This window comes from Macrotis lagotis, chromosome 1, assembly GCF_037893015.1.
Source record: "Macrotis lagotis isolate mMagLag1 chromosome 1, bilby.v1.9.chrom.fasta, whole genome shotgun sequence".
Lineage (NCBI taxonomy): Eukaryota > Metazoa > Chordata > Mammalia > Peramelemorphia > Peramelidae > Macrotis > Macrotis lagotis.
Window position 1 is genome coordinate 562,793,325 of NC_133658.1, and position 26,552 is coordinate 562,819,876.

Here is a 26,552-nt window from a genome sequence, read left to right on the forward strand (position 1 = left end):
AGGGAAAGAAGATGAAATGGGAGGAAGAACAAGAACTGTGGAGGGGACTGATGTACATTTTTCACCTGTTTAGGATTGAAATGAATCTGTCACAATTTGTCATTCTCTTGAGTTCAATCCTAGTTATGTCTCATACATCGTTAGTTTTCAATAACTGGTTATAAGCCAATCCTGATGGAATTTTGTGCCAAACACCATCTTAAACAGAAAAAAAATTAGAGTAGTTAGAAGTCTAATAGTCACCTTTTCATTGGTTCTTGCTACACTCCATCCCTTCTCCCCACACCTCTACCACCACACTATTACCCCCAAGCAGAAGTTCCCTTAACAACATATACTTGATGTCCTGCTGCTTATATTTCCAGGAACACAAACTTCTGTTAAAAGGTTTGCTTGAGAACAAATTGGCTTCTCTCTTGAATTTTAAATAATGGGAATTCTGAGAATGTTCTGGCTATTTCTGCACATGACTACAAGTATGTACTTGATATATCAGTATTTTAGGCCAGTGTCTGGGACTGGGACCTTGGATCTTAGGGAAAAAGCATAAAAAAGATTGTCTGGAACTTCAGTCTAATATTTATTGAGTAGGTATATATGTCAAACATTATAAAAATGCGTTCTCTCTCCTGTTTTTCTTTCTGTCTCATAGTTTCTGTGTGTGTGTGTATGTGTGTCTGTGTGTATGTCTTCCAGAGATAAGAGTTTCAGTCCTAGAATATCTCAGAAGCTATAAATACTTAAATTCAAATGACTCTTATTTAGCTTACATGTATTTATTGAGTGCCTAAATTTATCTTTGGATAAGTCATTTAACTTCTTTGAATCTATTTTCTCTATTTTACAAATTATAATATTTATCAAAAGTGCTATATACAAAAATATGTATATGTGATATATATGTAGAAAGAGTAATATATACATATATGTGTGTATATATATATGTATATACACACACACACATATGTATATAGTTGGACTAAGTATGTCCAATGCCCCTTCCAACTTTAAGATTGCATGATACTTGCTTACAAGTGCAGCTGAGAGATCTGGATGAAAACAAATTGGCAGTCATAATTTCTGTGATTGGAAGGTTATATTGGGAAAGGAAAGAAGAGTTTCTTATCCCTTTCCTTACCAGAGTCTAGGACAAGGATTCTTAATCTAGGGTCTATAGTTCCCAAAGACATATATGGGTAGATTTCATGAGGTTCATGAACTAGTTTTTTTCAATATTTTGATACTGCACTTCAATATACAGGAATTTATTTCCTTTATAATCCTGTATATTTTATTTTATTTTATTATATTTTATTTCATCCATTTAAAAAATTATACTAAGGGGAACTCCATATACTTCACCAGAAATAAAAAAAAAAGGTTAAGTCTGGTGAAATTGAAAGAGAAAACCAAAACTGAAATCTACTCTGGCTATGATCAAGCAATCAATAAATATTTATTAAGTGTCCACTATCTACGAGGCATAGCCTCCCAGGTGGTATTTTGAAATGCTCTCAACCTAGGATGACAACAATGCAAATGATAATGCAATTTTAAGAAAGTTGCTTTTTATAATTTTCTTTTTTAAAAAAATTATTGATATCTTTTTTATATCACCAGAATTTCATCCAATATTTTCCCCCCTCCTCTCGGAGAACCATATCATAGAACAATTTTTTTAAAGAAAAGAAGAAATAGAAGAGAAAAAATAAAACTGATGCAGTTTTTATAAGTCTGAAATATGTGGATTGGTGGTTTTTTTTTTTTAACATTGGACCTCCTATCTCTGCAAAAGAATGGGGGTGAGAATGTCTTCTCATATCTTTTCTTAGAGGCCATGCTTGTTCTTTGTTATTTCACAACATTCATTTCTGGTTGTTTTATGGCTGGTTTTTCTGTTTACATTGTTGTAGTCACTGTGTATATTGTTGAATTTGCTTACTTCACTTTGCATTAGATTATGTAAATCTTTCCAAGTTTCTCTGTATTTATCATATCTGTTGTTTCTAATAACACAGTTATATTACACTCAAGTACCACTATTCATTTAGCTATTTCCAAATCAACAGGCATCTATTTTGTTTGGAATTCTTTGCTACCACAAAAAGTGCTGTTATAAATATTTTGGTTTATTGATAACTTCCTAGTTGCATAAGCCTAGTAGTGGTATCTTTGGGTCAAAGATACGGACACTTTAGTCCCTTTATGTGTCTATTTCCAAATTGCTTTCCAAAGTGCTTATGCTGACTCACAACTCCTCCTATAGTGCACTAGTGTGCCCATCTTCAACTTTACACTTTTTTCTGCCCTTATGATTCTGAAACCTCTTGAGATTTCCTCCACCACATTCTGTATTGTTGCTCATCAAAACTAATCTCACCCTGAAATGCTATCTTTTGTCAGAATAGCAGGTCCTCAAGATGAACTTAGAAAGTGAATCCAGGTTTACTTCTGTTTGCTAGGGTCTAACAAATAATTGTTCAATATGCTGCAGTTCTGGTTTCATAGCCGTATTGCTCCAATGGACCAGATTCCTTCTTGGTTCACAGTATTTGGAATATTCACCTCTAGGTTTAAGTCAATTAAAAAATAGAATATATTTCCTTCTTACCTGTAACTCCTAAAACCCCCAATTTCCTTAAAGCCTCAAATCTTGTACCACCTTCTAGGCATAGCCTTTCTTAAAAGTGCCTTTTCCCTAAAGGATGCTAGGTGGTGCAGTGGATAAAGTATTGGTCCTGGGTTCAAATTCTGACTTCAGAAATTTACTAATTGTGTGACTTTAAGCAAAACACAATTTTTGCTTGTCTTTGTTTCTTCATTTGTAAAATGGGGAGAATAATAGCATCTTCCTCCCAGAATTGTTGTGAAGATCAATTGAGATAATATTGTAAAGTACCTGTCATATGCTAGGTGTGTCTCTTTCCTTCCTCACTTTTTAATCACCCTGTACTTAGTTTTTATCTGTTCTGTATATACTTACACATACACATGCATTCATACCTACATATCTACACATATACACTTATTGTCTTCTCTGAGCAAATGAAAGTCCCCTTTGGGCAGATATTGTCTTGTTTTTGTATTTGTATTCATTTCTAGCAGTTGGTATCATGACTAGTAATAGTATTGGTTTGTTGTTTCAGTTGGTCTGACTTTCCTGACCCCATTTGGGCTTTTCTTGACAAAGACACTTTGGTTTACCATTTCCTTCTCCAGTTCATTTTATAGATGAGGAAACAGAGGCAAACATGATTAAGTGACTTTCTTAGGGCCACCCAGCTAGTAAGTGTGTGAGGCCAGATCTGAACGGGAAAGTGAGTCTTCTTAGCTCCAGACCTGGCAATCTAACCACTGTGCCACCTAACTGCCCCAACCCAACACATAGGTTCTTATAAATATTTGTTGATTGATAGAGGAAGACCAACCAATACTCACCGGTAATTAATATTTATTAATTCAATTTGCAAAGCAGTTCTGTATGTAGATATGTAGACATATATATATATATATATATGTATATATATATACATACATATATATATAAATTGCAAAGAGCCCTTGTTTCAGGGTGGGGGGGGGGGATGCTAGCTTCTCCTGGAACAGATCTCATTACTTAGAGTTTTGTGCTTGGTGATGATCTTGATGCCCTTGGACATTCTTGCTTGGGTTCTGAACAGTGGACGATGCTCTCGTGATTTCCTGGTCACCAGTGGAGTAAAACAAGGCTGTAACCTCGCTCCATGCTTTTTAGCATGATGTTTTCAACCACGTTATCAAACACCTTCACTGACAGTGAACACAGCAGCTAGGTTAGCTACCACACTGCTGGCAAATTCTTCAACTTGAAAAGGCCACAAGCCAAGACCAAAGTGGAGGGAGTGTTGGTGCATGATCTTCTGTTTGTAGATGATTGTCCACTCAATGCAGCCTCTAGAGCTGAGAAGCAGCATTATGAATTAATTCTCTGTGCCTAATAATTAACACAAGAAGACAAAAGGTGCTCCATCAGCCAGCACCATATGTGGAACCATCGATTACAGCAATTGGAAAAGTGGATAAGTTCACTAACCTTGGCAGTGTACTTTCCAGGGATGAATACATTGATAATGAGATAGACAAATGCATTGCCAGAGTTAGCTCAATATTTGGGAGACTCCAAAAGAAAGTCTGGGAGTGAAGAGGTATTAAAGTGACTCCCAAACAGTCTACAGAGCCGTTGTGCTGATTTCATTGCTATATGCCTGTGAAACCTGGACAGTCTACCAGCCCCATATCAGGAAATTGAATCACTTCCATTTAAATCGTCTTAGGAAGATTCTGAAGATCACCTGGCAGGAGAAGACACTAGACATTGAAGTCCTTTCTTGAGTTACACTGCCAAACATTCAAACTTTACTATAGAGAGTACAACCAGGATGGACTGGTTTTGTTGTTGGATGCTAAACTTGGGCTTTCCAAAAAGACTATTTTATGGAGAATTCACATAGGGCAAGTGCTCATAGGATGGTCTGAAAAAAAGCCATAAAAGGACACTCTTAAGATTTCTCTTAAGAACTTTGGAACTGATGGTGCAGCATGGAAGAGACTGGCACAGGACTGCCCAGCATGGGATGCCCTCATCAGAGAGGGTGTTGCACGCTATGAGCAAAGCATAATGGAAGCAGCTTAAAGGAAACATGAAATAAGTAAATTTAGAGTAATCACCCCAGATATTCACATGGACTATTTGTGTCCGACTTGTGGTAGAGCATCCTAAGCTCATATTGGTCTGATCATTCACAACCAGATACACTGTAACTTGACTCTAAAATAGTGATGTCATTTCAATCCTCTTTGGGAACAAAGGTCAACCAGAACATATATTATATATATGTATATATATATATATATATATATATATATATATATATACATACATATACACACACACATATATGTGTCTATATACATATACAATATACATATGTACAAACACACATATACATACATATATACATTCATTTATTCTCATTTGAGCCTCACAATCCTATAAGGACAGAACAATTACAACTATTCTGCAGATGCTAAAACTGAGGCTGAAAGTGATTTGCTAAGCATCAAACATCTTACTACTGTCTCTTTTCATCCTGGCTGAGAGCAGTGCTCTTTTTATTCCACAAGGCTGCTTCATTGAATACATGGCTATAACAAGAAGAAGAAGAAGCCATAATTTTAATCACAATAATGATAGCCATTGGTGTATAAAAGATGCTTTGAGGTATGCAGAGCCTCAAATTTTGGTTGGATTTTTTTTTTTGATCCTTATAACAACCCTAGACGTTAAGAGCTATTATTAATCCCATTTTACAAATGATGAGACTGAGGCTGAGAAATTCATTGACTTGCCCGGGATCACTTAGTGTCCATCACTTCTTGAATCCCCTTAGTCACCGACTCTAGTATTTATGACAGGGGTATGTGACAGGCTCATTCAACCAGTGGAGACTTGAAATTATCTGAGAGAACTTAGGACCAGATGATATGCAGTCTCACCATTTGTTGTTATGCACTGCTATTGTGATCTTCCTAGAGAGGAGGAGATGTCTATGAATGCATCTAGTCTAAATTTCTTGTTGGGATAGTGACAGGTCAGTTTAAAAGAAGTTGCTCATCTCAAAATAAATGCTCATATTTAATAATAATAATAATAATAACAACAGCTGACATTTTTATTGCATCTATTATGTGCCAAACCTATGCTAAACACTTTAGTTATTTCATTTGATCCCACACAAAAATTCTGGGAGGTAGGTGCTATTATTACCTCCATTTTACAGAGGAGGAAACTGAGGCAAACAAAAGTTAAGTAACTTTCCTGGGGTTATATAACTAGTGTCTGAAGTCAGAATTTGAATTCAGGTCTTCCTGACCTCATAGCCCCACCTTGCTGCCCTTCTATATGTCAACATGTTCACCCATCTAGACTAGGGCAAGGAATGTCTGGCCTTGCTAAATCATTTGCTCTGGTAGGACTTGAAAGTTGATAAATCTAGTTGCTTTTTAGGGGTGAATTAATTAAGTGTTTGACCAAATATAGCAGGCTAATTTTTAAGTTGATAATTTTTTGTGATCCATGAATGATGTTATAAATATCCAAATGACTCATGACAGAAAAAATGGTTCTCCAGCCCAATTCCAGACTTACACAGAGACCAGTGAAAACCAAGTTTTAGTATTTATTGTTATTTAACAGGGAAAGTAGAAGTAATATATATCATGCTGTTTACTGTCCTAATTTGTAAACCTCTGCAAGAAAGCATGTGAGCCTATTGTTTTTGCTTCCATTCTATATACATTGCTTATCTGTCCTCTTTCAGTTTGTCTATACTAAAAGTACCATTCCATTAACCATGGTAGAACTTTTCCTCATTCCCTTTAAGGGGCATTATTTATGCCTTATAGGACTATAAACTAAGTAATTTCCTTTGTCTAATCAACCTTCTGATCTCCCTTCATAAGACTGATTCCTTTTTTTCTCTTTGTACATACATACAAGTAAATAAATTCATTAAACTATTCACTTTAGGAAGTTATGCAGTCACTCCTCTGACAGTGGCTTGGTACAGAATATTTGGGGAGTTCTTTGGAGATACTTTAATGATAACTCTGTCTAAGTACTTGAAGAACTATCTTGTAAAATAAGGGTTAGACATGTATTCTTTAGCTTCAGAGGGCAGAACCAGTAATGACAGGTGAAAATTGTAAAAGTATAATTTGAGGTCTGTCAGTAAGAACTTTCTAACAATTACAGCAATCTAAAACAGGGAAGTGGTTTTCCCAGAAAGCAATGGTTCCTCCTTCTTTGAAATCTCCAGGACAAACCTTATGGGGAGTATTTTCTGTTAGTAAACTTACCTTGACTTTGACTGCTGGGCTGCTGAGGCCATGCAAATCCAAAATTCTTTAATTCTATTCCAAAAGCCTAGGCTCTGTCTTTTGGAATAACCTCAATAACAAAATCTTCATCCTTTGAGGGTGGATTTGAGGTGCTCTAGGCAATTAAAAGGCAGATGCAGACCTAGTGAACCAAGGGGGTCCCCTAAGAAATGCAGCTTTGGGGGTAGCTAAGTGGCACAGTGGATAGAGCACCAGCCCTGGAATCAGGAGGACCTGAGTTCAAATCCCAACTCAGACAATTAATAATTACCTAGCTGTGTGGCCTTGGGCAAATCACTTAACCCCTCTTGCCTTGCAAAAATAAAAGAAAGAAATGCAGCTTGGGTCAAGAATGGGATATGGAAAGTCAAGATGTCAACAGGAGAAGAACCTCTCCTAGGTGTTTTCTCCATAATATTTCAAAAATCTTAAAATTAAGACTCTGAGAGACAGAACCCACAGAAAGATCCAGTGAGGCAATTCTCCAGACCAAGGTAACCTGTAAAATAGTGGAAAGGCTCTGCTCCACAGGATTAGAGGGGTGTCCTGCCAAAGTGAAGAAACTTCAGCGCCAGGGTGCCTGGGAGCAGAGGCTCATGGGGGCAGGGGCAGTTTCCTGACCTACACCCTAGGAGCACCAGGCACAAATTGGAGGATCAGCAGAGGGGACTTCTGCAGAAGCAAGCACATGAAGCCCAGGCCCTCAGGGCAGTTGTGACAGTAAGCGTGGTCAGCTCAGCAGGGGCGACCACAAGGCAGCCCACATCCAGGAAATGGAAGCAGGCATGGAGCCAGTAAGCCAGAGCAGAGCTAGTAAGCAGGAGCCCCCAAGCCTTGAGTGCTCAGCTCACCAAAGATAGGGGAGTGGAGAGAGACTTCAGAGGTCTGTCGTCTGTACCTGGAACAGGACTCTGGGGCTTTGATCACATTTAGATCCAGATCACAGTCTAGGCCTCCCCATAGAACAGCCCCCCCCCACTTCACCCCCGTGGGAGCGGGGTGCGCTTGTGGTCATTCACAGACCAGGAAGAAAGGCAGAACTTCACACGCTGAGATCCTTGGGGAGGGGGTGTCCCAATAATACTGAAAAGCTCAAGAAGCACACCAAAACCAGGCACAGGCTGGGAAAATGAGTAAACAGAGAAAAAAAAGAGGAACATCATTGAGGAATACATTGTCCATGATCCCAAGAAGGATCAAAACACTCAATCTGAAGATGAGGAAGTACAAGCTCCTGCATCTAAATACTGTAAGAAAAATGGAAATTGGGTTCAGGCTATGATAAAGCTCAAAAAAAATTTTTTTTAACTCAAGTAAGGAAGATAGAAGAAAAACTGGGAAAAGAAATGAGAGAGATGCAGGAAAAACATGAAAAAGAAGTCAGCAGTTTGGTCAAGGAGATCTAAAAAAATGCTGAAGAAAATAACATGTTAAAAACCAGCATAGGTCAAATGGATAAAAACAGTTCAAAAAGCTACTGAGGAGAGGAATGCTTTAAAAAGCAGAATTGGCCAGAAAGAAAGGAGATAAGAAAGCTCTCTGAGGAAAACACATCCTTCAGATGTAGAATGGAGCTAAAGGAAGCTGATGACTTTAGGAGAAGTCAAGACACAATACTTCAACACCAGCCATTCCCCAATTGACAAATGGTCAAAGGATATGCAAAGGCAATTTACAGATGAGGAAATCAAAGCGGTCCTTAGTCATATGAAAAATTGCTCTAAATCACTATTTATTAGAGAAATGTAAATTAAAGCATCTCTGAGATACCACCTCACACCTCTCAGACTGGCCAATATGACCAGAAAGGACAATGATCAATGTTGGAAGGGATGTGGGAAATCTGAGACACTAGTGCATTGTTGGTGGAACTGTGAACTCATCCAGCCTTACTAGAGAACATTCTGGAATTACATCCAAAGGACAACAAAAATGTGCATTTTCTTTGTTCTAGCAATACCACTACTGGGTCTATACCCTGAAAAGGTTATGACAAAGGGTAAAAACATCACTTGTACAAAAATATTCATAGCGGCCCTGTTTGTGGGGGCAAAGAATTGGAAACAGTGAATGTCCATCAATTGGGGAATGTCTTAACAAACTGGTATATGTATGTGATAGCAACATGGGGTGATGATCAACCTTAATGGACTTGCTCATCCCATCAGTGCAACAAGCAAGCACAATTTTGGTGTATCTGCAATGGAGAATACCATCTGTATCCAGAGAAAGAATTGTGAAGTTTGAACAAGGACCAAAGGCTATTTATTATCTTTAAAAAAAATCCATTATCTTATTATATAATTTGCTATCTCCTATACTTTATTTTTCTTCCTTAAGGATATGATTTCTCTCTCATTACATTCAACTTAGATCAATGTATAGTATGGAAACAATGTCCTGGGGGTGGGGTGGGGGGAGGGAAGCAACATTAGGGGGGAAAATTATAAAATTCAAAATAAATAAAATCTTTCTAATGTTTGAACAACAGCAACAAAAAGAGTGGGATATGGTGGCTCAATGTATAGAACACCAGTCCTGGAGTCAGGAGGACCTGAATTCAAATCCAGCTTCAGACATTTAATAACTACCTAGCTGAGTGACCTTGGGCAAGTCACTGCCTTGCAAAAAATAAAAAAAAGGTTGAAAAACCTGGCTGGTCTTATGGAATGTTCAAACTGCTTCTTAAAAGTCATTCCAAAAGAGGAATTCCTCAAATATTTTGGAGCAATGGCAGAATAACTGGAATGAAGATTGTAGCTTTAGATTGAGATGATCCCTCAATGAACCTCAAGTTTAATCCACTCTCATTTCCAGTCTCTTTTATTTATCAGTCTTTTCTGTATTGCTTGCAAGTAAAATTCCCTTTGTCACAAAAACGCCTTGCCATCTCTTCCAGCCAAGGATTGATGTCTTTCCTCTCACAGTGGGTTTTTTTTTATTTTTTATTTATTTAAGGCAATGGGATTAAATGACTTGCCCAAGGTCACACAGCTAGGTAATTATTAAGTATTTGAGGCTAGATTTGAACTCAGATTCTCCTGACTCCAGGGATGGTGCTGTATCCACTGTGCCGCCTAGCTGCCCTGCCCCCTCAGTGTTCAGTTCATGCAGTCCTCTTAGTTCTTGCTTGCAAAGAGGTAAATTTTAGTTTGGTTTGGTCAGGAAAAAACATTTTAGCATTCAGAGCAGTCTGAAAATGGAAGGAGTTTTCCTAAGGAAATAATGAATTTTCCTTCACTATCAATCTTCAAGCAACCTAGCTTTGGACCCCCAGCATGCTATTGATATGGTTCTCTCAGTTTATTGTTATTGAACAGTCACTTTTTAGTTCTTTCTGACTCTTTGTAACCCCATTTGGGGTTTTCCTGGCAAAGATACTGAAGTGATTTGTCATTCTCTTTTCCAGCCCATTTTAGAGATGAGGAAACTGAGATAGACTTAAGTGATTTGTCTAAGTCCACACACCTAGTAAGGGACTGAGGTAGGATTTGAACTCAGGGAGATGAGTCTTCATGACTCCAGACCCAAGTGTCCTATTCATTGTGCTATCTAGATGCCCTAATTATTAAATCTAGTGATGTTTTCTCAACTCTTATTTTATTTGAACTTTCTACAATTTTTTGACTTTGTCATCTGTTCTGTTTCCACCTTTATTTTTTCTATTACTTTTTTTGTTCTAGTTTTCCTATCTGGCTAATCATTTCTTTTCAGTCACTCTTTTATTTTTTGCATTAACTCTATCTTGGATTCTCTTTTCATCTGCGCTTATAGGTATCTTTCCACAATGATCTCTCTCTCTCTCTCTCTCTCTCTCTCTCTCTCTCTCTCTCTCATTGCCCCCCATTTCACTATCCTATTGGTATTCAACCTCACCATGAGAAAAACTCCAACTCAGCTTCTCTATTAACCCATTTATTTTCTAAATTTTTGTCACCCTATTGAAGGTACCATCAACTATTCTCCTGTTTATCCATATTCCTAATGTTAACATATAAAATTAAAAATTTCATTTTTCCCTCCTTTCCACTCTCAGACCATTATGTTACTTGCAAAATCTCATTGATTTTGTCACATCTCTAGCATTGATCTCCCTCTCCAAACTATATTAGTTTTGACCCTTATTATATTTCATCTAGATCAGAGCTATCAAACTCAAATAGAAATGAACTGCTAAACTATATATAAGAATACCTACAGCAGCATATTGACAAAGAAAACCACAAATTAACATTGCATTGTATTTCTGTTTATTTTGTTAAGCATTGTTTAGGAGTTTTGTAGACTGCATGTTTGCTATTTCTAATCTGCCTTCATAGTTTACTAATTGGCCACTTCAATTCCTTCTCCATGTGGCTATCTGAATCATTTCCTGAAGGAGCAGTTTTTTATCCTCCTCATTCCCCCTGCTCAGAAAGCTATTTCTTTTTACTTCTAAGATAAAATATCAACTCCTTAGGCATTTAAAACTATAGAAACTACCCTTTAAGCCTAGAATGCATTCTATCCTCATCTATGACTTCAAAATTCTTTGTTCAAAGCTCACTTTAGCCTTCACTTCTCTTGGGACACCTTCTCTAATTTACAGATACCCCAGCCCTGCACTTTCTACTAATTGAACTCTTTTCTTATCTCTCCTTTTCTTCCCTAAAGTTCCATTTGTTCCTTATTTCCCACCCCCAAACCCTCAAGATCAAATCTAAAACCTTTGGTCTCTTCTCCCCTTCCTATCTTCATACACAACTTCCTTTCACCCACTCTAAGATCTAGTTGTCTCACACATGATAATCCATGTTGGAAGCCAAGAAGGCTTTCCTCCTCTTCTCAGTTTTTTTGCTTCCATAGATTTCTTCATTAATCAACTCAAATCCAATATTTGACTAGATCCACTAGATCCACTCTGTTTCTAGCATCTTCCTTCTGAGATTACTTTTTGTATTCTCTCTCTGTCTCTGTCTCCCTTTCTCTCTTTCTATTTTACATAGTTATTTATGGGTTGGCTCCCCTATTGGAATCTGAGCTCCTTGAGGGCATAGATTGGGTTAGGCTGAATCTGGCTCATGTTAAGTTCTTTTTTTTTTCTTTAAGTCTTTGCAAGGCAATGGGGTTAAGTGGCTTGCCCAAGGCCATACACCTAGGTAAATATTAAGTTTCTGAGGCCGGATTTGAACTCAGGTACTCCTGATTCCAGGGCCAGTGCTCTATCCACTGTGGCACCTAGCCACCCTCATGTTAAGTTCTTAATGAATTAATTGATGTTTGGTCATTTGAGCTCTGCCCCCCCCAATCCAATTCACTGGCATGACAAGACATAGTATTCATGATGTCATTGATCTTCTTTGAAAATGAAGACTAACCACAAACAATGACATGTTAGAAACTCCATTTGTGTTTTCTTGGCAAAAATACTGGAGTAAGGGGCAGCTAGGTAGAGCAGTAGATAGAGTACATGTCCTGGAATCAGGAGGACCTGATTTTCAATCTGGCTTCAGATACTTAATAATCATTTAGCTGTATGACCTTAGGCAAGTCACTTAAGCCCACTGCTCTGCAAACCCCCTCCCCCCAAATACTGGAGTTGTTCATTTTGTCCTTTTCCAGTTTCTTTTACAGATGAGGAAACTGAGGCAAACAGGGTTAAAGTGATTTGCCAGGGTCACACAGTTAAAAAAAGGCACCTGAAGTCAGATTTGAACTCAGGTCCTAGTTCTCTATCCCCTGTACCACTTCGTACTAAATGTCCTGCTAAATGAATGCTTATTAATTAATTGATTTTTACTTATCTGTGTTGACTGTCCTTATAGAGTATAAGATCTTTAAGAGCAGTAATGGTTTTATTTTTGTCCTTCTTTCCTTGTATATAAGAAATGCTTAAGAAATGTTGTATTGGAAAAATACAAAAAAAAAGGAAATTGTGGCACAAAACTCTTAAGGGTCATGCAATTAATAAATAGCAAAAGTCAGATTTCATCCCAAATCATCTGAAATTAAACATGTCTGCATTCATTTTTTTTATGGAAGTTCTGATGTCTATCTTTTAAAAAAAAATCATTACTAACATCAGTCATACCTCATATAAAAAAATGTCAGAATTTGTAAGTTTAAAGATAGATAAATGGATAGAGAATTTATTAAGTGCTCACAGTCTGTGCTAGATGCTGTGGCATGTTCCAGAATATAGAGACAGACAAGCCAGACAGTTTTTACCCTCAGAGAATTTATGTTTCAATGGGAAAACCCAACATACAAAGGGAACTGGAAGGGGGAAGGTGCTATGGTAGATCAGGGGACCTGGGAGGGAGTAAGATGGATGGGGAGGAGGTAGAGATGGCAAGAGAGAATCAAGTCAGGATAGATGTGACCAAAGTTAGTGTTCCTCATGAAATGTTGGTCTGAGCCAGAGGGTTGCCAATCAGGAGAATGGACCTTAGGGTTGAGGCTTCTCCAGGCTTGGGAAGATGGTTGGGAAGAAGTGGAGAAGCTAGGAGAGATGAGTCAACCAGGAGGCGATACTGTATATGCTAGGGACAAGAAATGAAGTGATTATTCAAAAGAGCCAATGTGCAAATGAAGACATGTTCCTATGTGTCAGGAAACTCCTTTTTTACTTGTTTAATATCTGCTTCTGATAGGGTACATGCATATTTGAGATTAATGGTAATCTTATCCTCCTTTTCAGCCTTTGTTAGAATATCCAGGCTGAGCCTTGATTCTAACTAAAGGAGAATTATGGAGAATTTTAAGATCTTCAGCAGACAGCCAGACACCATGAAGAAACATGACTTTCTTAGCAATAGAGTGTATACCCAGTCTGTACAAATTTGTAGAGGGAAATACTATGAATGTTTGTGAGTTTGGTGGAGGATTTCATGCTTCCCTTCACCCCAACCCAATAAAATGGAATACCATTGTGTGGTCACTGCATTGGCTTAGAATGTAAGCTAAGAGAGAAAAGGTCCTGGTGGGAGAAAGAAAAAAAAAAAGGCATATTTCTACTTTGTATATTCTAAAACTGCACAATCCCTGATGTAGAGGGAGAAGTTAAGTGGCTAAAAGGAAACTGAAAATGATAGCAACAAGATAACCCTTCCTAGATGTGAAAATATCATGAAGTTAAAGCTAATTATCAGGTTTTTTTCTATTATATAAAGCAAGGAATTTAAGCTAATAGTGAGGGATTTAAGTTGAATAGAAGGATGAGTTCATGTAGGTGAGGGTTATTAAATTCTGGTAAAAGTTACAAAAAGATGTAGATTGAAGTACGTATTCTGCTATATATTTCTAGACAAGTCATTAGTGCCCTTAGCTCTCTTAAGACTAATTTAGCCATGAGTATTGACAAGTTGTTGATATATATCATTGAAAGGAGTTATTATAATGGAAATTTCCTAGACTGATAAAATCTGAGGTCCATACCTCTGTTGTATCTTTTCAGTAATGTCCAACTCTTTGTGATACCTTTTGGGGTTTTCTTGGCAAAGACAGCTCATTTTATAAATAAAGAACTGAAGCAATCAAGTTAAGTGACTCACCCAGGGTCACATAGCTAATAAGTATCTGAGGCAAGATTTGAACTTAGTAATATGAATCTTCCTGATTTCAACTCCAACATTTTATTCATTGCTCTACATAGCTGCCATACCTCTTACCCACTCAAAAAAAAAACACTTAAGACAAAACAAAACATTTCTAAAAGAGATTATGAAGTGAATATCTTTGAAACCATACAAGGCTCTTTTTTAAAATTATTAAACATAAATTTTATTGTTAGCATTTTTTATATCACCTAGATTTCTACTTATATCCCTCCTTCTATCTTTTATAACAAATATTTTTAAGAAAAAATCAGCAAAATCAGTAAACATATTTAAAAATATATGACTTCTGTGTAATGTTCTACTCTTATAAACCCCTTAGTTGGATAGTTGGGAGACATATAGAGAGAATGAAGATAAGGTATCATTTGGAATCAAAGAAATGAATTATATAACCTTTCAAGATCTTGGACCTTCCTGGCCCAAGATCATATGAGTTAGATTGACCCTGGGTCTCTCTTATTCAAGGACCAAAAATAATAATATCTCTCCTTATCTGAAACTCTGACTTCCTATGAATTCTACAAGCTATTATTTGTGACCTCCAAGAATGTAAGGGTTCATTTACAAAACGTTTCCACCCAGAGAGTCCTCTTGTCTAGAAAATTATCCATAATTTTAGGTAATATATATCTAGAAGATAATTTCATTTTTTCAATAATATTTTTCCTATTTTCATTTTCAAAGGTTTTGAATTTCAAATTCTCTCCCTCTTCCCCCCCTTCTGAAATAAAAAGCAATTTGATATAGTTTATACATGGGAAATCATGCAAAATATTTTTATATTAGTCATGTTGTGAAAAAAAACCATAAACCAAAAATTCCCACAAAAAATGAAGATGGTGAAAAATATTATGCTTCCATCTGCATCCAGACTCCATCAGTTTTTTCTCTAGAGGTGGATAGCATTTTTCATTATGAGTCCTTTGGAATTGTCTTAGATCATTGTATTTTGCTAAGCATAGCTCAGTCTTTCACAACTGACCAGTTAACATTATTGATATTACTATGTACAATGTTCTACTGGTTCTGCTCACTTCACTCTATGTCAGTTCATGTTAGTCTTTACAGGTTTTTCTTGAAACTATTCCCTTTGTCATTTCTTATAGCCCAATAGTATTCCATTACTATCCCATGCCACAACTTGTTCAGTCATTCCCCAATTATGGGCATCCTCTCAATTTTCAATTTTTTGCTACTACAAAAAGAGCTGCTATAAATATCTATGGATAAATAGGTCTTTTCCCCTTTATAAAAATCTCTTTTGCATACAGATCTAATAGTGTTATTGCTGTATCAAAAGATATGCATAGTATTATAACTCTTTTGGCATAGTTTCAAAGTATTCTTAAGAATAGTTGGATTAGTTTACAAACTCCAACAATGAAATAGTGCCCTAATTTTCCCACATATCCTCCAACATTTATCATTTTCCTGTTCTGTCATATTAGCCAATCTGATAGGTATGAAGTGGTACCTCAGAGTTGTTTTATTTTGTATTTTTCTAATCAATAGTAATTTAAAGTGTTTTTCATATGACTATGGATAGTTTTGATTTTTTTATCTGAAAACTGCCTATTTATATTCTTTCACCCTTTATCAATTGAGATATTACTTAATTCTTGCAAATTTGACTCTATATGTTTGAGAAATGAGGTCTTTATCAGAGACACTTGATGTTAAATTCTACCGCCCACCCCCACCCCAGCTTTCCTTCTATCTTGGTTGCATTGGCTTTGGTTGTATGATATAATCAAAAATATTCATTTCATATTTTGTAATGCTGTCTCTTATTTGGTCATAAATGCTTTTCTTATCCATAGATCTGATAGGTAAATTATTCCATGTTCCCCTAATTTGCTTATGGTGTCATCCTTTGTATCTAATCATGTATTTCTTCTGAATTTATCTTGGTATATACAGTGTAAGATGTTGGTCTATGGTTAATTTCTGCCATGCTGTCTTCCAGTTTTCCCAGCAATTTTTCTCAAATTAGCTCTTAGGGTTTATCATGCACGAGATTACTTTGATCATCTATTCTACTGATCTATCTCTTTATTTCTTTAGAAGATGAATTTTATGACAGGATCAATATGTAGTCCTGGATAGAAGGAGCACAACACTTTTTGTTAAGTTCCAGGGAGTATTCTTAACCCAGAAGGGGTTTCCTGTATCTATTCCAATCCCCATTCCATGTTCCAACATTTTTATCCTTATTCATGATATTTCAAGCTTCGCTTTGTGACTAAAGGCCAAGATAAGATAAATTCAATGAATAATTTCTTGTAGCAGGGACTTTGGAGTCTTTGGAGGACTTCTGATGTTCTACTGAAGAATCAAGAAATATGAAATGTCAACTCCATTGGGTGGGCATTAGGAGAAAGTGAGGCAAGGCCTCAAAGAAGTACAGAATACTGTCTTTACCTTCAAGGAGGTTGGGGAAACTCAGTTTTCTGTGATGTAGGCATTCAGAAGGAACACTCTCTTAGAACTTAATGGTTAAGGCTGGGCTCTTAAGATGGTCAAATCTGAGATGAGTCTTGAAGTTTAGATAGAATAGTTAAGAAAGAAATTGAGTTTTAAAGTCAAGGGAAATGGTTCAAGCTGAAAGCTGCTGTTATCCTCCCAACATTTTACAATTTTGATAATGATCAATTACAGAACCATAACTAACAATATTGGTACCCAAGGCAAGAAACAGTGTCTTTTAATCAACTGGTAGAGGTGTGAGGGGGTAACATATCCTGACATTAATATGTTGGGGATGATTGAAGATCCCAAGTTATTAGTAGGTTGAGTTAGGGAGCTCACTTGGTATACTTTTGTGTACTCTTAATATTTCAGGAGTCTAGGGTATAGCACAGGTTAGCTTGCCCTAGTTATGACCTTGGCTGCAGAAATGTTCCCTTTCCCAAAAGAACAGGTGATGATAATCCTTGTCTGAGCGTAATACTTATGGATTCTGGCACTCTTCATCAGAGATAAGTTTATTCTTTTTTTTTTAAATAAATATTTCATTTATATTTCCAACTATATAGAATGGTAGTTTTTTTAACCAACTTTTTTTGTTGTTGTTTTGTTTTGTTTTTTTGCAAGGCAAATGGGGTTAAGTGGCTTGCCCAAGGCCACACAGCTAGGTAATTATTAAGTGTCTGAGACCCGATTTGAACCCAGGTACTCCTGACTCCAAGGCTGGTGCTTTATTTAACCAACCTTTTTTTTGCAAGGCTTTGAGTTTTACAATTTTTCTCCCTCCTTTCCTTCCCTCCCTCCTCCTCCCCCCCAACAGAAGGCAATCTGATATAGGTTTTATATTTGTAATCATGCTATACATAGATCGAAATTGAACGTGTTGGGAGAGAATTATCAGATCCAAATGGAAGAAAGAAAACATTAGATATAACAAAATTAATAATACATAATATAACTTTTAAAAATTGAGGGTAATAAGCTTTGGCCTTCATTTAAACTCCACAGTTCCTTCTCTGGATATGGATGGTATTTTTCCATCACAAATTTTTAAAAATTGTCTTTTTACTGCTGAAATGAATAAGTCCATCATGGTTGATCATCACCCCATTTTGTTGATAGTGTATATAACGTTCTTCTGTTCTGCTCATTTCACTCAGCATCAATTCATGCAAGTCTTTCCAGGCTTTTCTGAAATCCTGTCCCTCATGATTTCTTATAGAACAATAGCATTCCATCACATCCAGATACCACAATTTGTTCAGCCATTCCCTGATTGATGAGCATCTCTCAATATCCAATTCTTTGCCACCATGAAAAGAGCTGCTATGAATATTTTTGTACATGTGGAATTTTTACCCCTTTTCAGGATCTCTTCAGGATACAGGATGCACATTTTTATTGCCTTTGGACATAATTCCAAATTGCAGAGATAAGTTTATTTTGCAGATGTGTATTCTATGTGTAGCAATTTCTTGTTAGTGTAAACTTTGGGGAGATATGCTAACATTTTTTCAGATAGCTACTTTTTGGAAGACTCTTAAAAATCTACTTTGCTACCTTGTTTAATCCTAGCTGACCATGTCCTTCTATTTTCTAGGTTAGGCGACAAAATCCCTGGAAATTCTGCAATGAGCCTGTGAAGGGGAGGTGTAAATTGTGGATGGCAATTGTTTCTATCATCATAGGTTTCATTCTAATGATTTTTATAAGCTATATTATCCATGAAGGTAAGAATTTTTAAAAAATAATTTTATTCATATATAAGATTATTTTCAGTGACCTAGAAGTGGAGCTCATGGATATGGAAGTGATTTGAAAATTAGAGACGTGTTAGATTTATTAATATAAAAATCATTCCCTAATTGATAAGTGATTAAAGGATATGAGCAGGCAATTTTCAGAAGGTCATTAAAATTTTCAAATGGTTATATAAAATGCACTAAATCACTAATAAATAGAGAAATAGATATTAAAATAATGTTACCACTCTACATCCATCAGATTTGCTAATATGATGGAAAAGAAAAATGAAGATGCTAGACATTCTGAGAACAATTTGGAATTATGCCCAGAAGGCTATAAAACTGTATAGCCTTTGACTTAGAAATATTACTACTGGGTCTATTACCCCAAAGAGATCAAAGAAAAAAGGAAAAGACTCAAATGCACAAAAATATTTATAGCAGCTCTTTCTGTAGTAGCAAAGAAATTAGAAAGTAAAGAGATGCCAATTAATTGGGGAATGGTTGAACAAGATATGGTATGATTGTAAATGAAATACTATTGTGCTATAAGAAATGACAAAGAGAATGGTTTCAGGAAAAACCTGGAAAACCTTGTATATTGTAACAGAAATATATTGTAATGATGATCAGTTGTAAAAGATTTTGCCATTCTGATCAATAAAATAATTATGAAAATTATAAAGATCTGTGAAAATGTTATTTATCTCTAGAGAGATAATTGATGAACTATGAATGAAGGAAGACTGAAGCATTATTTTTCATAATTATTTTTCTTTCTTTTCTCACAACATTGCTAATGTGGTAATACATTTTACGTGATTTCATATGTATAATGGCTATGTAATTCTCAATGGGTAGCAGAGGGCCTAGAAGAAGGGAGAGAATTTTGAACTAGAAATAAAAATTTAAAAAATAAGGAATATAGGGGGAGGAAATGGCAGGGAGAAAACAAATTAGGGACTTGGAATCAGAATGTAGAATAGATTTCAGAGATTTGAGCACAAGAATAAGAATTGGGGGGTGGCTAGGTGGCTCAGTAGATAGAATGCTGGCCCTGGGGTCAAGAGTACCTGAGTTCAAATCTAGCCTCAGACACTTAATAATTACCTAGCTGTGTGGCCTTGGGCAAGTCACTTAACCCCATTTGCCTTGCAAAAAAAAAAACCTAAAAAAAGGAATAAGAATTGGAAATTTTCCTTCTGAAACCTCTGTGTAACCTGGAAAATGACATTAAAGCTTTCTGAAATTATTTCCTCATCTGTTCAGTCAGTATGATAACATCTGTTCTGCCTCCTTCAGAGACTAGTTAAGAGGATAAGATTATGTAATAGGTGAAATCACTTTGAAAACTGCTAAGCCATAAAAATCAAAGAATTAAAAAGATAAGAAGCCTGGGGTGATGAATAAATGCATATGAAGTCACCAATCAATTTAATATAAATGTAGAAAGAAATAAAAACCTTTGGGGGGATAACAAAAACATTATTATTTTTTCCTTGGGGATATAGTGGTTGTTTTCAAATATTAAAAGAGTCCTCATGAGGAAGAGGGATTTATTATGTTTAACTCCAGAGTCAGAGCTAGAGCAATGAGCAAACATTGCAGAAAAGCAAATTTTGACTTGATTTCGGGAAAAAAAAACCTCTCAACAATTGAAACTGCCTGAAAGTATAATGGGATGTACCCAGATAGAATCCCTCCCATGGGAAATCTAGTAGAAGCTAGGTGACCACTGGTTAGTTATAATATTGTGACGCAGGTTGGACCAAATTCTAATCCAACTCAAAAAAAAGTTGCAATTTCCTAAGAATCACTCACTTTCCTTAGCAATCATGATACACTTCAATCAACAGTCATTTTTAAAAAGTGTTTACTATATGCCATTTTGCCTTCTGTAGTTTCATTTATGATTTCTTGAAATATAGTTCTGAAAAAACAGGCTTTGAAAAAGGTCTGTTGCAATTCAAATGGAGCTACTTGACTATGTCTTTAAATCCATATTATTCTAACTTTCACAGACTGATCAATATTAGATCCCAGTTCAAGCCTTATTTATTGTTTGGATAGCTCAGAGTGAGTCAAATGGCAATTGTTTTCTGTTCTGGCCCAAAACTCTAAGGGTCTTTCCCTTTCAGACTGATTCTTTTAGGGAAAGCAAACTAGACCCTCTTTTGACTCAGTTCTAACCCAGCTTTTAACCACTGAATGGATGTTGCCTTAGACAAACTGAGATAAGGAAAGACCTAAATTGAAAAAGACCAATGTGTCCCCCCTGCATCTAAGACCATCCCCAATTGTCTCAACCTATCTCTTTCCACTGGATTCCAAAGGCTGGAGGAGAGAGTGCAGCTGATGACTCTGCATAGCTCTACATCACCTAAATACAATTCATTTGTAAATCAATACATCACCCTTCTGACTTCATTAGTATTCTTCATCTTGTACCTGGTACAGGGTTGAGAGTACAAAGAAAAAGCCAAAACTTTCCCTGCCCTCAAGGAGCCTGCATCCTAAAGAGAGTAGGTGTGTACATAAATAGGTAAACAAGATCCAAATTGTAGGGATGCACATGAGATCCAGTCTTAAATTTTCAGTGCAATTTATACCTCAAAAATCACATCTGCAAATAAGGGTTTGATTTCTTGTTTTATTGATTGTCTAGCCTAAAAAAACTTTAAAGTGAATCCTGTATACACACACACACACACACACACACACACATACATACATGCATATACACAAACACACATCTTATCCCTCTTTTTGAGAGTTAAAAAGAGAGTTGGTTGCCAATCATTGAACAGCACATGTCTGAATATAAACTATATATATTAAAGGGGAATGCATTAATAATTTGGGGAACTGGGAAAGACCTGCAGAAGATGGCCTTTGAGCCGTCTTCTTGAAGAGTATTGAGTCTTAAAAAAAGGTAGGCAATTCTAAGAGTATGGAGTCAAGAAATGAGAGTATTCCAGGCATCAGAGAGAGCTATACAGCAACTTGGAGGCTAGGAACATCTCCATGGGTGAAGAAGGGCATGTAGGCTAGTATGGCTGGATCTAAAAGTAGGTGGAGGTGAGTAATGTATATAGGGTGTTCCAAAAATCTTAGTGTAGTTTTACGCAATTAAGGTTTGAAGTTAAAACTGTACCAAGATTTTTGAGATATCCTATGTATTGGAAAGACTCGAAAGACAAGAGGGGATAGTTCTGAAAAGCCTTAAATGTTAAAATAGCTTATTTTTTGTCCTAGAGGTAATAGGGAGCCATTGGAATTTATTGAATCAGAAAATGAAAGGAATAATATGGGCAGTTTTGTACTTTAGAAAAATTTATTTGGCGCATGTAGAGGATAGATTGGAGTAGGTAGACATGTGAGGTACTTACTTGCCTTCTGTCAGATACTCATAAAAATATGAAAAAATAAAGAGAAGAAACATGATAGACTTGGGATGATCCCTAGAGAGGCTCACTGGCTCCTTGTTTTGAAGATCCATTTATTTTTCTAAGATTGAATGTTTATTCCATTTAAGGAAACATCTGTGTAGCATATCTCTACTTGTATAAGAGAGAACTGTTTTCTTGTCTCAGAATAAATTCTCCCTAGCCTGTTTAAGGAAAAGAATTGATCATGTCACTGCAGAGAGCTCACACTATATTAAACAAAGTATAATCAGATGTATAATAAAAATGATTTGATAATATCACACATCCCTCCTGGGTTCCCTTCCTCATCCCAAAGCGTGGTTTAGAATTTTATTTTATTTTATCTGTTTTTGTAAAGCTATGGGATTAAGGGACTTGCCCAAAGTCACCCAACTAAGTAAGTATTAAGTGTCTGAGATGAGATTTGAACTCATGTTCTCCTGACTTCAAGGTTGGTGCTCTAGCCACTGCAACACCTAGCTGCCCCTATTTATTTTTTAATGACATGTTGAAGTGATTCTATGAAAAAAAGAGTTGTTTTCCTTCGGAAGGGGGAATGAGTCTCAGAAGATAATTTATGACACCACATTTTATTAGTAGCCAGACAGGTTTCATAAACCTAAGATTCCTAATATAGGATGACTCATGGGAAAATTCCAGTTTGTTGGCAGAGGTCGATGCCAAGATTCTGGATAACAGGGACTAGGTCTTATACATCTTCCATACAGGCTTCCATAGCCCCTAGCAATGTGTCTCATGTATCGTAGATGTTTCTATAACCATACCTATCTCATTACTTCAGAGAATCAAATTATCTTTCTCTGAAGTCCTTTGTCAACTTTGGTGCACTATAAATGAGTAACAATTTTGACTCATCCTCTTCATTCAATAATATTATACAGTTTTCTTCTTTTCCTTCCTGTTACAGGAAGTTGTATCTCCTTTTCAAGGCTAATCCTTATCCCATCTTCTCTTGAACCAATATCTGGTGGTTGGTTCTTGGTTTTCGTTATGGATGAATGAACCAAAATGACATCACTATGTTAGGGATGAGTTATAGTGGGTCTGACTGTGGCTGATGAGACCAATAAGAGCTCAGAGTGCTCTGTCATAGTTTGGACCCAAAACACTTGGGCTGGTTTCTCTAAATTTAAGTATGTCATATTTCCTTTGAGCTACTTCAATTCTACCTTGCTCATAGAGCACAATACCCTCACTGATGAGGGCATGCCATTCTGGGAGGTCCTATGCCCTGTGCCCAGGTTGTACAATCAATTTTAAAGTTCTTAAGGGAAACCTTCAGGGTATCTTGGTATCACTTCTTCTGACCCCCTTGTGAGCACTTGCCCTATGTGAGTTCTCCATAAAATAGTTTTTTTTGGCAAGCATACATCTGGCATTCTAAAGTGTCCAGTCCATCATAGTTGTACTCTCTGTGGTAATGTTGGAATGTTTGTCAGTTTGGCTCAAGAAAGGACCTCAGTGTCTGGTATCTTCTCCGGCCAGGTGATCTTCAGAATCTTCCTGACAATTTAAATGGAAGTGATTCAGTTTCCTGGCATGGCGCTGGTAGACTGTCCAGGTTTCACAGATATATAGCAATAAGGTCAGCATAACGACTCTATAGTTAGTCTAATACCTCTTCTCTCCAACTTTCTTTTGGAGTCTCCCAAATACTAAATTAGCTCTAACAATGTATGTATCAACCTCATTCTCAACATGAGAATACCTCCCTGGAAAGGACACTGTCAAAGTAAGTGAACTTGTCCACATGGTCTATTTTTATCATGCTCTACCATGCTATAGTTATACCCTCTTCATCCAACAAATATTTACTGAACTACTTACTATATAAGGGAGACAATGTCTCTTTCTGGTCTCCCTGGGTCTCCTAAGCTCAACCATTCTAGAAATGCAGGGGCTATTTATAGACCTGATCTCATTGCTGATCAACAGGGAAGCTTTGACCCACTCTTACTGACCTGTACCAAATTCCCTTCCTTAGACAAGTTTTCCAGTCCTTAATGTTGGATTTTTGTGACATTATAAGATAATTTATGATTGTTTTAGTTCTATTGCAGATTAGAACTTCTGAGTTCAAGGGATCTATGAGTTTCACCATCCATAGTAGCAGTTGTGGGCCACTATGCTTAGCCACCTCCTGCAATTCGATGGTTCTCAAAAATGAATATATCTAGGTCCCAAGCACTTCAGTTCCCAATCTCCAATTGTTTGCTAAACATCCTAGCATCAGTGCCCCATCACCATTTTAAAAATGATCATCTATAAAACCAAAGTCATCTTTTCCTACCAAACCTAGTCTTCTTCCATTTTTTTCCCACTCCAGTCCCCGATAAGATGAAGAACTTGATTCTGATCTCAGCTGAGTGACCAGGAGTAAATTCCCTAACTATTTGAGATCTTAGTTTCATCTTCAAAATTCTGTCTCTAAATTTGTCCATGGTGCCATCATTCTTATCTTCCTTGGCTCCTCCTCTTTAAACGCTTCTAAAGCCTACCCATTGCCTTCCTCAGCAATTTCTGTAATTCCTTTCTGGGCAATGTTCATCATGTCCATTCTTATTTTTCCATTCCTGCTGCAAACTAGTTTAGATTCTCATAATCTCATGTTTGTACTTTTGCAATGGACTCCAAACCATCATCTCCACCTCTAATCCCTTTCCCCTTTCAATACATACTACATGCACTTGCCAGGTAATTTTCCTAACATATCCCTTGGCACATTTACCTTACTGCTCATGAATTGTTAGTACTTCTTCACTGACTAAAGGATAAACTACTTGGTCTGGTCTCTATCTAAGTCTTCAATCTTATCTTCCACTATTTGCTGTTTAAGAATTTGAACTTTAGACGAACTTGTTCCTCCCCCCCTCCCCATCTTGGAACAGGGCCTTTAAACCTTTGCACAAACTATTTCTCCTTCCTGGAATGTCATTCCTTTCCATCTCTCTCCTTTCCACTGCCAGCTTTTTTAAGTCTTAACTTTCCATCTTGCCAAATGAGGTCATTTAAGTTAGGCACTTTTCAAGTTTTAAATTGACATATAAATTCTAGGTGCTTTTATTATTATTATTGTGATCATCATCATAGTTATTGTTGTTGTTATATGAGTCCCCTTTCCTACATGAAATCTTTCTCAATCATTCATTTTCTCTTCTCTTCACTCCCAAGGCATTTATTTTTTTTTAATTTTTATTAAAGATATTATTTGAGTTTTACAGTTTTCCCCCAATCTTGCTTCCCTCCCCTCACCCCCACCCCACAGATAGCACTCCGTCAGTCTTTACTTTGTTTCCATGTTGTACCTCGATCCAAATTGGGTGTGATGAGAGAGAAATCATATCCTTAAAGAGAACAGAATTCTCAGAGGTAACCAGATCAAACCATAAGACATCTGGGTTTTTTTTTTCCAAATTAAAGGGCATAGTCCTTGTACGTTGTTCAAACTCCACAGCTCCTTATCTGGATACAGATGGTATTCTCCTTTGCAGACAGCCAAAAATTGTTCCCAATTGTTGTGCTGATGGAATGAGCAAGTCCTTCAAGGTTGAACATCACTCCCATGTTGCTGTTAGGGTGTACAGTGTTTTTCTGGTTCTGCTCATCTCACTCAGCATCAGTTCATGCAAATCCCTCCAGGTTTCCCTGAAATCCCGTCCCTCCTGGTTTCTAATAGAACAATAGTATTCCATGACATACATATACCACAGTTTGCTAAACCATTCCCCAAGGACATTTACTGGATTTCCAATTCTTTCCAAGGCATTTATTTATTACATTATTCTCTGAGCACTTAGTACTGAACATCTTGCCTACTAAATTTTGAGTTCATACAGGTCAGACACTATAGCTTATAACTTTTTGTATTACCCACGCTGAAGTCTAGCACATTTCCCAATATGTAGAAGACATTTAATAAATATTTCTAGAATGAATGCATGAAGACCAATATGTGTGTGGCCTATTCAATGTGGAAGACATGTAATCAAGGCCTATTAGAGATTTCTCCTTAACTTTATGCCTACATTTGACCTTTGGGGCCATATGATTAGAGGTTCTTAGATTTAGCAATGGAGGGGACCTTGGGCATCCTTGAGTCCAATGCCCAGAAGGTTGAGTTTTAGAAAGATGAAGTTGTCCAATGTCATAGAGGTAGGCAAGGTCAAAGATAAAATTGCTAGGCCTTACTGACTCCAAGTTCAGTATGCTATCTACTCTACCATACTACCTTTCATTGGAATCCTTTGGAATTCTGCACATAATCTATGTTCATTGCATCTGCTATAGAAGCAATGTGACTTAAGAAAGGTATAATATTATCATTCCTCCTTTTTATTTCTCCTATTTATCATTTTTTCTAGGAAACTGTTAAAATA

The 26,552-nt window shown here is 36.7% G+C and overlaps 1 protein-coding gene across 1 annotated transcript in view; it reads left to right on the forward strand.

The window, feature by feature from the left end:
* The window catches only part of C1H3orf52 (chromosome 1 C3orf52 homolog), a 49,158-nt gene that overhangs the window by 1,476 nt on the left and 21,130 nt on the right, over nucleotides 1-26,552 (forward strand). The window contains exon 2 of the mRNA XM_074214485.1: nucleotides 18,583-18,712. Coding sequence (XP_074070586.1) covers nucleotides 18,583-18,712 — 130 coding nt within the window. The remainder of the gene's footprint in view (nucleotides 1-18,582; nucleotides 18,713-26,552) is intronic.